This window comes from Hylaeus volcanicus, chromosome 3 (genome assembly GCF_026283585.1).
Source record: "Hylaeus volcanicus isolate JK05 chromosome 3, UHH_iyHylVolc1.0_haploid, whole genome shotgun sequence".
NCBI classification, from domain to species: domain Eukaryota; kingdom Metazoa; phylum Arthropoda; class Insecta; order Hymenoptera; family Colletidae; genus Hylaeus; species Hylaeus volcanicus.
Window position 1 is genome coordinate 6,683,450 of NC_071978.1, and position 17,350 is coordinate 6,700,799.

General features: G+C 35.5%; 1 protein-coding gene across 49 annotated transcripts in view; it reads left to right on the forward strand.

Annotated features, from left to right (window-relative positions):
* Positions 1 to 17,350, forward strand: part of LOC128874370 (calcium-activated potassium channel slowpoke) — a 110,583-nt gene that overhangs the window by 27,994 nt on the left and 65,239 nt on the right. For 30 of the 49 annotated variants that reach the window (XM_054119095.1, XM_054119111.1, XM_054119088.1 and 27 more), the window contains exons 3-6: positions 1,593 to 1,654; positions 3,806 to 3,902; positions 4,171 to 4,434; positions 5,009 to 5,176. In XM_054119095.1, the coding sequence (XP_053975070.1) occupies positions 1,593 to 1,654; positions 3,806 to 3,902; positions 4,171 to 4,434; positions 5,009 to 5,176 (591 nt within the window). Of the gene's footprint in view, positions 1 to 1,592; positions 1,655 to 3,805; positions 3,903 to 4,170; positions 4,435 to 5,008; positions 5,177 to 16,276; positions 16,369 to 17,350 lie in introns of all 49 variants that reach the window. The other 19 variants (XM_054119072.1, XM_054119116.1, XM_054119105.1 and 16 more) reach the window with 1 other exon arrangement.

Sequence of the window (17,350 nt, forward strand, 5' to 3'; positions counted from 1 at the left end):
GTAATAAATTATAGCACTAAAGTATTATTTTCTTTTTTGTATTTTTGGTGCTTGTGTTAATTGTATTATTATAAATGAAAACATATACTATATAACGGCATATAAATAATATAAATAACGGTATATAAATGTACTATGTGGAATAGGAAAATAACGCGTACAAGTGTGAACTTTTCCTAAATGTGATTCTATAATTTTTCTACGAAATTACGATTGATCAACATTTAAAAATTGGAACAGAAAAGACTAACCGAAAGAATAACTCAATTCACTAGTTAAGCGAAGTAAATAAGTAAATTGGGGTATATTATATAAATAGGGTGATTGTGGTGGGGGTGGTCGACAGTGGTCAATGGTGGCCAATGGGTCAGCTGGCAACTAAGAATGGGCAACGGATAAGATCGACGTCGGGAGATAGGAATTTTTGAGATCGAAAAGTTTCGTCCGCGCTGACACTATTTGTGCTTTTGTATCCAAACAGGAGGCGTTGCGTCACGAGGTTGACAGTTAATTCGATAGCACGTTCGATCTGTCGAAATGTCACTACGTGGAAAAATAATATTTCCCCGAGATACTGTTTTTATTGCAATAGGTGTTGTCAATAAAAATGTTTAATTTTGTTCGCTGAAAATTCCTGATAATTCCAATTCTTAAATTTGTTATGAATTTAATATGACTTAAATTGTAAGCTCAACAGAAATTAAATATCAAATAAAAAATTGTTCCTTCTCTACAACGATATTTAACAAACGTCCAGGTGATAATCCTTTCGCCTAAGTGGCCACTAGTTATCGAATCGATTCACTGAAACGGTTATAGGATAGGCGGTAGGCTCGATAAGTGCTCGGATCGTCGATGAGGGAGTTCACTAGCCTGCCGAGAGACGAATAAGTTCTTATTACGATATTCAACACATGGTAACCCTGAACTCTAATGTCCATTTGCTCAGGCTAACACGGAAACGACCGGGCTGGTCTACTCCAACGAGGTCTGAGCGCGTACAGCCGGTTAAAAATAATTTGAACGAGAAAGGTGCATTGAGCTCGTGATACTAGGTGTAATGCACTCGATCCACTCGAGGATTGATTTCAGATTACCATTGTTTCTCTTTTATCACCGCTTTTTATTTTATTTTCCCGCGGTCTATAATTAGCCTCTCCTTTGATCATGCTTCTATTATTCGTTTCCTTTGACTTGGTGCCGTCACAGGCTGAAGTCAGTGCTTGAATAATGTATGGTTCAAATATATGGAGGTGTAAAATTCGCTTTTGACCAATTACCATTTTGGCACGTCCTACCAACGCATTAATATTTTGTGTTCTCTTTCCTCTTTGTTGCACATTCCTTTGTCGCTGGCCAGCAAATGCGTGCAAATATCACCATTCTGAAGTGAACAATATGAAATTAAATAGAATGAAAGATTTTTGTTCAAAGAACAACAAGGGGACATGTCTTCATTGTAATTTATGAAACACCTGAGAATTTATAGTCCTCAGACACTATTTTCTACTTTACCTTTAATTTGTAATTCTTGCTGAATTTATTTTAAATAAATATTATATATTAACGACTCTTAATTTTTTATGTTTCAGGTGGTGTTAGTTTTCATTCTCAGTATAGCGTCGCTTATAATATACTTCATCGATGCCTCCAGGTAAGAAAACTAACTACAGAATTGCTACTTACCTGAGAAATTGTCGTTAAGTTATTCCCACCACTTCCTGGACCTGGTTGCACCGTATCAATTGTATATAATTCGCTCTCACTGTTTCTCAATCTCATTTCTAATATATACAAAAGGGAGCAAGGCAGAAAGATGAAAGATATAGAGTGATACGTTGTGCAAAAGTAATTAAAAATCGTAGAGATAACATCATTTAATATTCTAATTCTGAGCAAATTGAGACTTCTCGTTTTTCCGCCCCTATTGTATAGATTTATATAATTAATTTTGTCGTATTCTTTATATGTTTCATTCAACACTCCATAGTTCCACTAGGTAATTACACGTTTATATTTACATTTTTATTCGTTTAATCCATATGATGTGTATTTGTTATAAGCGAAAAGAAAAAGAAACGGTTTACATTTATAATTCTAATTGTGAAACGCTAAACTAAAGAGAGAAAATAAGAATGAAAAACTATATATATATATATAGTATAGTATTTTTTAACATAGAAATTTAGAAGAATCTGAAACTTCTTATTTTTTCACCCCTACTGTATAGATTTATGTAATTAATTTTGTCATATTCTTTATATGTTTCATACAACACTCCATAGTTCCACTAGGTAATTACACATTTATATTTACCTTCTTATTCGTTTGATCCATATTAAATGTTTTTCTTGCAAACCAAAAGATTTTTTACATTCATAGTTCTACAGTTTTACAATCATAGTTTTACAGTTTTACATACTAGTCACGGTCCGTTTAACTAAAGGAGAGATACTAATTAAACTTTAACTAAACATTTGATCCAATGTTTAACAATAGAGAACCTTTATAATTTCTTAGTTGATTTATCAAAGAATATATATGTACTTTTCATGCTGTAATCACATTAACATTCACTTAATTTACTTCTTCTACTGCCCACATACTGTAAATTATTTGTTCAAATATTCTCTCATATTATGTTTCCTTTTACATTTTCTACGCCTCTTGTATACAATCTTTAGAAAAATGTTTCGTATCACCGAGAAGAATCAAATTTTATGCTTGGAGGACAATGGAAAATTTCAGTTAATATCTTTTAATATGAGGCATTGTTTTTGAGAAGATCACGAAGATCTATAAATTACACGTATAACTTAACGTATGTGTCTGTACAGTGCTCACTGTTTCTACTTATAGTGGTATGACATTATCTGTTCGTTTTGCTGATTTTACTATTTTCTAATCGATTATATGTATATACTCAATTAAAACAGGTGATACGACCTACAATATTGACTGCCACTGTATCAAGTAGAAATAATTAGTAATGGTCAGACATATTTACGAAGTAGTACTTAATCCCACACGTACTCCACGAATTTTCAGAATCGATCTCCTCGAAAACAAAACCTCGTATCAAAAAGTGTTTTGCATATTTTGCATTGATTTTTGCACGAGGAATCGTCATATTCCCATTGATACCAATCGTTCTCATTCACCTACTATAACCATCGTCATACTCACAACGAAACGTATTTTCTATAACTTTTCCATCATTTTTCTGTTCAATATTTTTTACTTTTCGAGTACTGTGAGTATATGCATTCTTCAGCAATTTCTTATTCCTCGCTAACTATTAAATTGGCCACTTTTTATTACTGTTTTCAATTGTGTAAAATATTTATAGTTATATAAAATTAACTGATTTGTGGAATTCTGTTTAGTGTCCTTTAAGCATACGACGTTAATTTAATTCTGTGTAACATTTCTAATAATGATAATAAGTTTCATTATTTTTAAACAATTGTTAGCGTTGCGTCAAATTAGAATATAGAATATTTGAACAATTTCGAAACATAAATCGATAGTGAATTGACAACATTCTTCTACGATGACATTATAAGAAATGAAATATCTAAGAAGTTATAAAGCGTGTAATGTTGACAAATTTGTTGGTATAATTAATGTTAGAATTTTGAGAAGAAGTTTGCGTTTTCATTAGACAAAAAGTTAACGAGCATGTAGGAACTTAATGTATTATTTTTATCGGTCTGTTTTTGTCGTTCATTTTCCTTTAAGCTTCGAGCAAGTACGCGAATGATCTCAAATTAATGTATCTTTTTGTGACGATTTTTTGTTACAGCGAAGAGGTGGAACGTTGCCAACAGTGGAACAACAACACTACTCAGCAGATAGACTTAGCTTTCAATATATTTTTTATGGTCTACTTTTTTATACGCGTAAGTCACAACACCGTATCCAACAAATTTACATAGAACACTTACTTAAAACACGATTCATGTATATAAGGATTAACTTCTGATTAACTCAAGTGTTCAGGAGCTTCAGGATTTTCTTCTTCGATAACAAGTGGCAGAGACTTTCATTCCTATCAATTACAGAAACATTCTATTCAAATAATATGTTAGGATAAACATGTACTCGATACAACTATCGTGAAATAGTCAGTGAACGAAGAGAATACAGCAGTTTGTTTCATTGCTACAGTTTATCGCCGCCAGTGACAAGCTGTGGTTCATGCTGGAGATGTATTCGTTCGTGGACTACTTTACGATACCACCGTCCTTCGTGTCGATATATCTCGATCGGACGTGGATCGGACTGAGGTTCCTCCGAGCCCTACGACTGATGACGGTCCCTGACATCCTCCAGTACCTAAACATTCTAAAGACATCGAGCTCCATTCGTCTCGCCCAACTCGTATCAATCTTCATCTCCGTCTGGTTGACAGCTGCTGGCATCATTCATTTGGTGAGACAGTGATTTCTATTCGTCAGCTAATTTTTTAATAATTAAATAGAACGTACACGATACACAGAGATTGGAAAGATTTAATTTAATAACAGGCAACGAATAAAAGCAACGCATATTTACTCGAAAAGTTTATTCGACTGAATACTTTAATTTTTATTTATTCGGTGTGAAATTTGTATTCAGATAAGAATTTTGTAGAATGTTAGTAAGATATGTATAAACAAAATTTATATTAATTGAAAATGTACAATTTACTTTTTATGAGTAACTAAAATTTATACTGGTTTTTTATGGTAAAAATAAGAATAATTCACATTTTCGTTACTCAACTACATAAATATTAATACTACTTCTTACTTGTATTAATTTAATTTATATAATAATTATCTCAAGAATTATGAACACAAGAATCCAGTCGTGAATTTTATCCTCTGTTCCTTATTTATTTTATTCTTGTATCATGATGTCTTTCAAGAATAATTTCAATAAATTGTTATCGAAAGGACATTTTCACCGAATGCAATGTTAAGTCCCTCTGGATGTTGGATTACGTATATTCGTTTGTTTCCAGCTTGAAAACTCAGGGGACCCGTTCGAGTTCACGAACCCGCAACAGCTTCCGTATTGGACTTGCGTTTACTTTCTAATCGTGACGATGTCTACGGTAGGATATGGCGACGTTTACTGCCACACGATCCTCGGCCGAACATTCCTAGTATTTTTTCTACTCGTCGGTTTGGTAAGCCTTTTTTCCGTCTGTTTTACATAGCCAAAAGTATCGAAGTTCAATATGTATACCCAATAAACTGCCCTTTGTAGTTCACTATAGGAAGTCTCGCGCGAAAGACTGAATGGCCTGAGTAAATATAAATTTTTTCTTTTTTTATTTCCTTGGAAGTCACGTCCTAAGTTGTCAATTTCGAACAGGCAATTTCGTTTTCGACGAGAAGTACTTGGGACGAACTCTGCGAACACTATGTCCTATTACGTACATGATTTTATTAAATTCATAGGAGGATCATCTTCGAAATTGTTACTTTTATGAATAGAAATTTCATTTGAAATAATTCTGTAAACATTTCATAGTTTCGAAGATAGTCCTACGATAGCCCTACGATTCCTTGTATTTTCATCGTATAGATGAATTTTTAATGACGAATTTAAGTGACAGTACTATGGTTGAAACTCCCAAAAATCTGGCCAAATTATTAACCTGCATATTTCTGATTTATTCGTGGACAGGAATTTTTCGAAACAAGAAATTGGAATATTTTATTTTTCTTTGTTTCTATTTCTTTAGAATCCTATATTATTTCCCCCCTAAGGAAATTTTTTGTATTAATTTTGTATACCGTTAGATGAAAGCTACATCCGTATTTATGCATTCCACAGTATTTATTTGAATTTATATTATAAAAGGAATTTTAAAAAACAATGTACATTATCGTGTTCTAAATTTCATCAAATGGATCCTGCTCAGATTCTTGGAATTTCACAACCATTGCACACAGCACCAATAAGAAATCTACCGAATATATCAAATAACTCTATCAAAGTTCGCAAAGTTCGTCTTTTTAGAATAGAACCGTCACGTCTCGCCAATGATTGTATTAGTGGTGGTAAAGATACAAGGAACTCGAGGCATGCTCTCAAAGGGTATGTAAAAACCTCGCGAGTACCAGACGTTGAACGCGTTTCTTGCCTCTCGTACGGTCGCGCTTGGTTGCCTTTCTTCAGACCTCTAACGTTCCGGTGTGTTTACGAAAACATGACATGCTGGAAAATTAAGAATCCTGGTATATCGATTCTCCGCGTATCTTAGCTTTTACGAGTTCGCTGTGTCTTCCACCGACAGTACATTCGTAGATTAAATTGGCGAAGCAGGTGATGGCCGCAAGATTTACCCCCCTCCCAACCCCAAACACACAAGACGATGAACATTTCGAATACACGGTGTTCTCTGGTCGATTCTTCGGCGACCATACATTTTTCCAGGACATAAATACGTGAACTCAACTGGAGTCGTGATATAAATTATGATATGAAGTAGAATGTTCAGTCATCCCACAAGGAATACGAATTTTCTGAGTTCAATTAAATTTCTTCTAAAAAATACTATAATGAATTGAGAAAAAATGAAATAAACTTTTTACCTACTTACATAGTTGTAAGTATAAAATTCTGACTAAACGTCGATTTTTATGATAACAGAAAACTAGGTTAATTTAATTGAATTCAATTGCAATAATTAATTCTCTCCCAAGTTTCATTAATATTTCATCACCCCCTATGTCTATTTATCATCTCCACTTTCCTTTTGTATAAAAATCCTATCCTAAAAATTTTGCAAGGCATTTTTCTATCCACATATCTCTGACTATAAATTTCTGAACAAGCTTTTGTTCGTAGTACATCCTAAATTTCTCCTCCAGCCGAGTAAAGAATTGCCGTTCAGTTTTTATTGCTGACTTCGGTCTGCTCAATTGCTCGCGATACACTTCCATAGCGATTGTTCGGTCGAGTGCCTTAAAATGCAGTTTCAGCATATTGCTGTTTGCATATACCTCCAAACAATCAGTCGAATCTTTTCTCGATACCTAATCTTACCTTGCCATTTAAAGAGTTATCTCAACCACAATTTATTACATGACAATTACCATTTTAATTCTTTAAGTCATGCCAAACCAAATCTTTATAAAATTCGAAGATCTATTCAAATGCAACTAGTGAAAATTTTTCATTTTGTGTACATTACAATTGCTATTTTAATTTTTGAACTCATGCTTAACTTAACCTTTATAAAATACAAATATATACCCAAACTAAGGCCCTGTACATTAACTACCCAAATTCCCTGCTTCATATTTCACCTGGTGAATTCGTTCCATAAGTTTCCTGTACACCTACCTAAATTGCTTCAGCCCGTGAGATCCGATTTACCTAATTTTTCAGTATTACCACCGGACAGTTTGCTCCAAGCGCATAACTTTGACGTTCTAAGCGTCTCGTCTTATAGGGAAATTTCGCCTGTTACCCGTGGGATGACTTAACACATTTTTCCGCCTAACCGAGCGTGTACCAGAGGACAGTGTCATTCGACGTGGAATCGATTGCTTTGTTTGAACGACGATGCGCAGTGTCTGCGACAAGCATCCTGTGCGCCGCGAATGTACGTGCATACGCGAGCATGTGTGGCTTATCGATCATACTTTACGTATTAACACCGGTGTTCGAAACGAAACACCAAGTCGATCTTTACACCTGGAAACTACCATTGCTATGTCGATGGCTAAAGGAAAAGTCTCTGGGCATCGCCGTTTAAACGTGGGCACGTCTAGCGTAACGTTTGTCTACGAATGTCGTTAGAACACAGAGAGATGTTGATACCATAGCTCACACTATTTGTCGTCGGAATTGTAGAAAGACCGTTTCTTTGAAATGTGACACATTCGACAAACCTTACGTGGCATACAACAGCCGAAAAGTTTCTCGATGGAATGAAGACTCGACTCATCTTCGTTTTTAGTTATCTCTGTATTTATGTTTATAAATATATAAAACTTATCTGAAGACTGCAATTAGTTTGGATTACATCAAATTCACGTTAACGTATAGAATATTTCAGTAATTATTTCATACCAAATTTTATTGATGTTCGTTTATATATTTTCCTAGCATCCTAAAGTCTCCTGATTCTTTAATATTTAAAAAAATCAAAATAAACATTTATTCTCCGAATTTTCAGCTTCGGAACGGAAACAAAAAGTAGCAGTAAATTAAAATATAATAAAAAATGCAGTAAAATAAAATACTGCAGTTAAATTGTTTCGTAGACATAAATGTTACCAATTTTAGTTACGTTTACCTTGTTTCGCATACAAATTGAATTAATCTCAAACAGAAATTCCAAACAATGAATTCTGAAATTAAACGCAGAGGATAAAATCAGTTTAAGGTAGCATTATGCATTGAAGTCCTCTTCAAATTCGTTCCATCACAATTGCACCCAATTACTTGCTACACAACACGATGAGTCGAGTCTTCATGGAGCATCGAAGGCGAACGTAAAAGGACCAGCCGAGGTCACCAAGCAGCTTTACACACCTTCTCTTTTTTACATTTATCGAATCGTACCCATTTCAATTGTGCCCCAATCCCTACGAGTCGCATATATAAAAAGAGAAAAAAGAAACCATCTTTTATATATGCCACGAGAAAGAGAAACTTCTCATCGGTTTACAAAAGCAGCTCGCGCTAGGTCGGTCCACCTGCACGCCAGCTTGGACCGTCTCGTCTTGCTACCGAAACGAGAAAAGAAACTTTAAATGAAAGGATAACCGAGAAAAAAAAAAAGATAATTATGCGAAAGGAAAACCGAATGGATAAGTAAAAGAACGAGTACCGAGTAAGAGCTTGAGAGTTCTCTATAGCGATACTGGCTACCTGTGCCTTATGCCTATACCTCTATGTGTGGCCGTAGTCGGGATCGCCATGATGTTTCGTGCAGGTATGCCTTCCTCCTTCTCGTGTGCAAAAAGAACAAATTTCAAACCACTTCGTAACATAGTAAAATTTATGCGAAAAATTTAGTCCAACGATAGGGACTCGCCTCGAATGTTCTTATCGCGTTGGCTCAGGTTCAAGCTCTGAGCCTAGGACACCGAGGAAAGAAATAGAAAAAAATATGGACGGGATAGAGGTTGGCATAGAATATTTAGACGAAAGAAAAACGAAACACTCGTGACGGTTTCCGACGGCGAGCTTCTATCGTCCTCGTACCTACACGCCTCACTCTGTCGTATAAAAAGAAGAGTCTGTACTGCGTATCGCGACGGCACCTTGCGCCTCAAAGTCTCTCGCGGCAAGGTGATTAGAAGAAGAGACTCCTCTATACGTAGTTGCTGAAAAACTCTTTTTTCTCTGTACGCTGTCTCTTGACTGCCCCGGCTTCCGGAGAGTTTACTTTCGTTCAGCGCCCGCACGTGCGGGCTTTCGAGCATACTAGGCCATTGTTAACGATGGTGGTTGAATTGCACAAGGTGTCCCATTTCAATCCGTTGCGATCGGACGTCATTTAGGATATTGGGGTGAATGGACAGGGTTAGGAGGAAAAAATAAGTAATCGTTGACATTTGTTTTAGAAGTTTTTTTGTCGTAGATACATTTTAAGTTTTTAGATAATATTGTATAAGTTAATGGCTCTTTTTCTTGAGTCGCAGGGTTTATGTAAAGAATGTATGCCTCACAAATGAAAATATGTCTACCACTGATCTGAAAAATCAATTTTAATAGGAATTGTGCTTCTAGCGTCGTTTCTTGTAACTTCCGACCGCAAAGGGTTCATTTGTAATGGACATCTCCAAAAGTATGTTGAATTGAAGGAAGTGGATGTCCAGAAATGAAAGAATATCATTTTTCTTAATGCAGGTGAACATTATGTTCATCATTCACAAATAATAAGCTATACAAGATTTAAAATATTTAGTCACTTGCTAATTAAACTTATTAAAATTGTGCGTTGAATATTTAAGAATGAGACAGTGGATTTTAACACAGTTGTACCATCCTTTTGACAATAGAAATCTAATGTTATTGACGCTAATTTTAAAAACAGCAGTTATTCGAATATCAAAAGAAAAATCTATTAATTATAACTCATTGTGTTCATCGTACTTTTGGAGATAGGGTTCACTTACCGAATGGCATAAAAAACACCTTGTCCAATTGCAGTAGAGGATCGTTAAGCGACATCGAGAAGTTTTGAGACTGTAGAACTGATTGCCTTTTCGTGCACAAATTCGGTTGTGACGAAATCGCGTGAATAAAAAAAAAAAAAAGAGAATCTGAAAATCTCGCGGGAACACGGTATATTATCGCGGTATAATGTGAGCCCGATTTGTTGCAGCAGCAACAGTTAACTTTCGCTGAAATAATACCAAAAGAAAAATGGCTGGGTATGATGCTCATTGTATCTTAACAACATGTCTGAACTCCTAATTAACATACTTTTACTCTCCTTTCTACGTTTCAATTTGTTCTACGAATCTCGTCACGCTCATTGTCTGCCTTTACTTTTTTCCAACAAGTGTATCGATCATCGTCAAACGACACGTGATAAATCGAATCAACGAGCTTTGATTTGATTTGTCGCGGTTTATTCATTTTTGCTAACTAACTTGTGCTAGCAGGGTCCCTACCTACGGAACGAGCCTCGAGTCCTCTCGCGTTCGCGTGTTCCGCCGTTGAGAAATATTTTTTTTTAAAACAACAGGAAGATTCGTCTGTGTCGTTATGGTGATTCGAGGCACGTCCTTCCAGAAGGCACGAAGTCTGACGATTTTTAGTATAATGTTGGTGTCTGTGCGAGCTTGATCTATGACTGTTCATTCTGTCTGTATGTCTGTTTGTTTTCTGCGAACGCTAACATGCTGCTAACGTTACTCTCATAAACACACGTTTGGCCGCTTATAACTTTGATTTCCAAACTTCCGTTTGCGAAGTCGTCGACGTCTTTTCCTTTCAGTCTAGTCACTCTAAGCGTAGGGCGTTGGAAAAATATTTGTATGATACTCGTGTTATGTGTATATTCGACGAAGTCGTTGGAAACGATGATAACGAAATTTCTTACATGAAAGGTTTCAATTGTTAAATTAAATATATGTACATAAGTAAAAAATAAGAAAAAAAATGTACGTCTTCTTCATAGAGAATTTCCTCGTTTTGATGTAAAACGGATTGTTTACATCTCGATCAGGGCATGTAAATAATCATCTGTTCGACTATGGCAGTGGATTAGTTTATCTATTATTTCTAACGACTACGTGAAGCCATATACAAGACCTCGTATTCATAAAAAGATCTTTACAATCAAATTTAGAGTGACTGGATTATTTCCTGTTGGTCGCGAACACCCTGGATAATTACCAAGGAGAAAATCCTAGCTTACTTGAAGATTCGTGTTTGAGCCTTTTTTGGCTGGAAACAACAAACAATCGAAGTATGAGAAATTTAGAACTCAATTTAGAATTCATTTTCTCGCTCCAGGACACCTTTATTAATTACTTAGTAAAGATACTATAGATACTATTATCAATTGTCATGTTTTGTCAGTGAAACCTCTTAATTCTATTGTTTACTGATAATTAATGGAAACAATGTCCTCGTACCATTTAGAGAGCAGTTTGTTTTGGAAGCTTCTCAAGCTGTTTGGCACTTGGTTAAAAGTATGATGTCACTGAGATCTGATGTGTTATATGTGATTTGATCGTTGAAGAACCGCTTCAAACCAAATTCGATGACTCCGTCTCTAGAATTATAGTTTCAATGTATTTGAAAATTCGAATTCTATCAAACACAATTGCAGCCACAAAGATAAATTTACAGACAGGTTTATCCAGTTTTTTTAAAATAATTCTTTTCTTGCAAATCAATTAAATAGAGTATTTTAAAAATAAAATAGAGCCACAATATTTGAACCGACAGCTTGGGAATCTTCTTTTATCAATAAAGTCCTGGAGTCTTACAATTATCAAGATTTTTTTCAATTATAATATGATAACAGTTCCAAATTTTCTTTTTCGAATTGTTACCATCGCGATCATCCAACCTCGTAAATTCAATGCAATAAATTTCGTTCTACAAAACACCTCCTCCCACTATACATTATTTTATTGTGACTTTTGTTCCAATCGCAGTGTCTTTAGTTGCCTGAAATGTCTAACAATAGCAAGAGAGTGCATATATCTGTGGATTACCCGTAACATAATCAAAAATTGAAGGGAGCACTATGAGATCCTAAAGTTCGAACAGAGAAATTGTGCCATTTTTGGATACATTAACGAAATAACGTTAACCGTTCACAGTGGGTCGTTGATTCTTGTAGTATTACAGTAACGAAAACATTAGAATTTAGTAAAATTGCAAGAATGAAGTAGCGCTTCCCTCGCTGCAGCCCTCTACGTAAAGACCGATACATTGCCATGATCGAATGGCGAGAATGGAATGCACTGATCTAAACGTTGAATGCAAAATTCGATACCTGATTTTGTACGACAAAGGTAGGGGTCTGCCTCACTCTAAACATGCACGAAACGAAAACCGTTTAAACCATCTAGATGTTTTAGTATGCTTATATTGTTAACATTAGTCGAAATGCTCGAGCTTCCGTGATTTCTGTTTTCAGCTTTACGTCCAAGAATGCGACTTGTTCCTTCAGCTTCCTATATCTGTGTTTCTCTGTCACGTACATACATTCTCACACATTTTCACTTCGACAACTCTCGCCTTCGTTATCACTTCCTCTTCGATCTCACTACATCTTCTGCGCCGATGATCATCGTTTACTAACAATTTACTAACCATTCATACTGTGCATCTGCAGGAAGATGTATTCATGGAAAACTTGACATTTTCTGGTTATTGAATAACGTACTGTCGAACGTTTGTATCGAAGATGTTACGCAGAGTATTAGAATGAAATTATCCTATTCAGATAAATAAAAAGTGTCATATAAATTGTGGATTAAGAATACGGTAGTAGTTCGTTCGAGTAAAATGCGATTTTCTGTTTCAGAGAATGACTTATTTGTTTCGAGCTATTGTAGACTTTGTGTTCAATAAATTACGAATTGTTACAAGTTGGGGATGTATTATAATTTCAGTTTGTGGTTGGGTCTCAGTTGTCATCATCGAGAAACAGGAATTAAAATTCACTTTGATTAAACGACGAGAAGATAATGGTCTCAACTATCCTCTAACTTATGGAAAATTAATTTTATCTGGAGCATCCATAAGGATTGAATTCCAGCATGGACTAATTCAGACAGGTGATACAAATCATTAGAAAAATGATTCGAGAAGAAACAAGTACGTAATGGTTTACAAACTGGAATTGACTTTTGTTTGCAAAGGAAACACAAAGAGTCTGTACTTGACAGAGACCAATACAGTATGAAATCATAGTTTAATAGACATTGAAAAAATAAGAAAGAAATTTCATAGGAATTGGAGTACCGAGGATGAAATCTAGCAAAAGATTCTGAAGCATTACAAGAAGCATGGAGCAACATGAATATGGTAAATTTCGAGAGGAAATGAACCGACTGGAGTATAGACATTTGTTCTAAGATCGTTTACAGAGATGTTTAACGTTAAAATTTCAGTATAAATTGAAAGCAAGCCTTCGTTACGTGACGTAAGGGGTGATATAGCCTTATTCCAAGCGAGCACGTAGCGTAGTGTCCTCGACGCCAAATTAACTGGCTCCTCAAGGCCACTTTGTCGGCTGCAAGTGACGTCACTACCTCCTCTCTTCCTTAACTGCTTCCAGCTCCTCCTTTTCTCATCTCCTTGTGTCCTCTCTCTTTCTCAATTGCTTTTATCTCCATTCTTTCTCATCTTCTTACGTCTCCTCTCTTCACCAGCTGCTTCTACTTCTCTTCTTTTACTTTCCCTTCTATCTCCCCTTTTACTTTAAATACTTGAGCAACAGTGATAAGCAAAATTCCTAGTCAGATGCAATCCTTGTCTAGTTCGCTCGTTGCTTGTCAAATAAAATTTAGGATTTAAATTGTACAGCAGCAGAATTAAATATTACAAGATGAATAAATATAAACTTGTACCGGTTAAATAAACCTCATGAATAAATTTTTGTAGGTTGCTTTCATTCATTATTCATAGTTCAAGTAGAACTTTGCCTATATATGGCGAGCAGACAGGTGAATATGATGCACCTTTGTAATATAAATTAAGAAATATCCAAGAATGGAAGAAGAAATTGAAGGATTTTAAAATATGGCTGATGTCAAAAAATACAAAATAGAAAGCTCAGTTTAAATGAAGATGGACATGTTCAATCTACCAGCACCTCATCGATCAAGTAAATAATATCGACATCTACAACGTTAAACGATGATGTTTACAATTGATTGGTACACTGTTCGATATTACTCGACGTTGAATAATATTTCTATTAAGCTTTCGATGAAGAACTCTACTTCACTGTTCACTTTATCTAAAATTTTACCAACAGTGAATAAACATGAAATATCATTTTATAAAAAAAAAAATTCAGCTGAAGCAAATTGTAGAAAGTGCCCTGTTGATAATAATAATTTGTTTCTGTGTCCCACTCGATAAGTCGAAACAAATACGTTATTTGCAATTCTGGCCCAGAAAATGATGTTCCACTTGGACGAACTATTTTCAGAGCCACGTTTATATCATTTCCTGCTCCTTTTATTAGAACCATTCCAATACTCTGTCTCGAAAACATGGAAAGAACATCGCCATCGTAAGTTTCACCTTTTGCAATCTTTTCTTGGTGCTACATCTACTTGAAAATTTCTCAACGCACTCGCCTCTAAATGTCAATCTAAATGTATATCGTCGAACTGCATTCATCTCGTAGCGGTAAAGCTGTGCCTACAATAGCGATGCCAATCACGAGATCAAGCAAAACATAAAAAATTGCTGGCTGCGATTACGTAAACGTTCCATTTCGAAGTATCGCCGAAGCAAACAACGAAACAAAAACTGTTCTATCTCGCTCGTGGGTTTCACTTTCGATTTAAAATTCTTCTAAACATCCGCTACTACCGCTTATCACTTAACGTTCGACGAGAATTATCTGTAAGAGCAAATATATCGATCGTAACACTTTGGACGGCGCTCTCTCTCTTTCTCTCTCTCTCACTCTCTGCAAATTTAAAGCAATCTCGAAAATCTGACGCATGAATCAAATTTCTTCTGCTCTCTCTCTTTCTCTCTCTCTCTCTTTCGGTCTTTCACAAGAGTCTTGCAAGATTACGACAGCGTTTTAATCGATGCCTTCGTCGTCGAAACACGTGTCCTGACGACTCGTGACGAGGTCGTGGGCGAAAATTACCGGGTTTACGGTATTTCTTTTTGCGATTGTGGACTCGTCGTCGACGAGCCAGCGCTGACTCAGGCGTCACGACACTTTCGTATTGAGATGTGACTGCGAATATGACACAGTGATTGGCACTTTTCATGAATACAACGACACGTTGCACACCGGGATAGGGAAACGCAGTCGTTGCCTTGGGGTTGCCAACTGCATCGAGTAGGAATTAATTTCCACCCTTGTTAGGCATACCGTACTTCTGTATCGTGTATGTCTATGAGTGCACAAAGGAATTTGGTATTCTTTATTTTTGCAACACGTAATAACGGACATATAAAAGAGAAAACTTCGCGGTTGTTTTTCGTGATTTTGTTGCGACTTTCAAGTATGTATCGACATATTTGCGGTATTTTTAAAGCAAGGTATATGTAATGTCTTTAGCTGAAATTCCATTCTTAGTATATAAACGTAATCTATAGTAATTATGAAATATAAATTCCATGCCTTTCAATTAAAAACTAATGATGTTTATAATTCAATTTCCACTTCTCTATTTCATTGAAAAAAAAAAATAACGAAAACACATCAATCTCTCACTCCAATTGACTTTGTTACAACTCTGCACCACGTCACCAATTTATCAGGAAAGAAGAGATCTGAAAAGGACAAAGGCAAAAAATATTGACAAAGGGCCTTTCCCCCGAAAAAAGGACGGTTGGCAACCCTACTACCCCAAACGAGCCGCCATTTCTCTCTGCCCATCCCCGTTTTCCTCTCCTTTTTCGTTCTGCTGCAACCTATTATATATCCGAGGATCCAGCGGATACGTGTTATACATCCGAGGAGAAAGTCCCGCTCAAACAAAAAAAGAAAAAAAAACGAAAAAGAATTTGCAACCACACATAGATGACCCAGTTTGTTTTTTACACGGTTCGTAGTGGCATAGTGTTTTCCAGTTATGATTTCTATTTGCAGGCAATTTTTGCTAGTAGCATACCCGAGATAATAGAGCTCGTAGGCAGTAGGTCCAAGTACAGCGGCGAATACAAGCGGGAACACGGAAAGAGGTATTATTATAAACTATACATCCTTCAATCCTGTCTCTTTTGGTCTATTAACTACTCTTCTTTTTTTTTTTTTTATTACTTTCATATTGTGTACATGTATATATTTACATACTTCTTGTATGTATTTACACACCTGTAACGTATATACTCGTTTTTTTATCCGCAATATATACATCAGTCGATCTGTCGATACCGAACACACACGATATACACAAGTGTGCCCGTGTCGTACGGACACGTGCGTAACGATGATCTTGATTTAGCTGGTCTTATCAGGTACCCGAGTACCGGGTGCACCCGGTTAGTACTCGGGTACACGGGTAATACGGTTACGGTGAAATAAATACACGCACATTACCATTAACCTGATAGTAGCTGATTAACCGGTTGAAATAGTCGTAGAATGAAACCTCGGAATGAAATAACGTAGAACGACAGAGAACATTAACAAGTGATAGTATAATAATTCGTTGCTTGATGAAAAATTGTTAACCAGCTGCAACCTCTCAAGCATTCCATTCGGCTTTGTTTAAATCATGTGGTTTTCTGATACTTTTCAGCAATAAAGAATAATTTAGGCACGAAATGTATTGCGGAATATTGCAAAGTAGTTTATGTCAATTTAGGATTCAAAAAATAATAGTACATAGAGTTAGAAGAAAAGTATTAAATATAATGAGAAGTCGTACTTTGTAATTATTAGTCCTCATCTTTTAAATATGGAATTTTTATGAATTTGTTATCTTCTGTAAATATTTTCAAAGGGTGCATATTAAAGAACTTTAAGAGTAACCAAATATATACAGTTATTTAAAAAAAGTATTCACTCATATTATATGTAAATGTAATAGAAAACTTTATGGTCTAAGAAATATGAATGGAATATTTAGGAGGAGGTTGTTGGTTAATAATTAACAAGCATCGTTAGTGATTTAATACATCATTGTATTGAATACTCCAATCTGCCAATATAGATTATTTG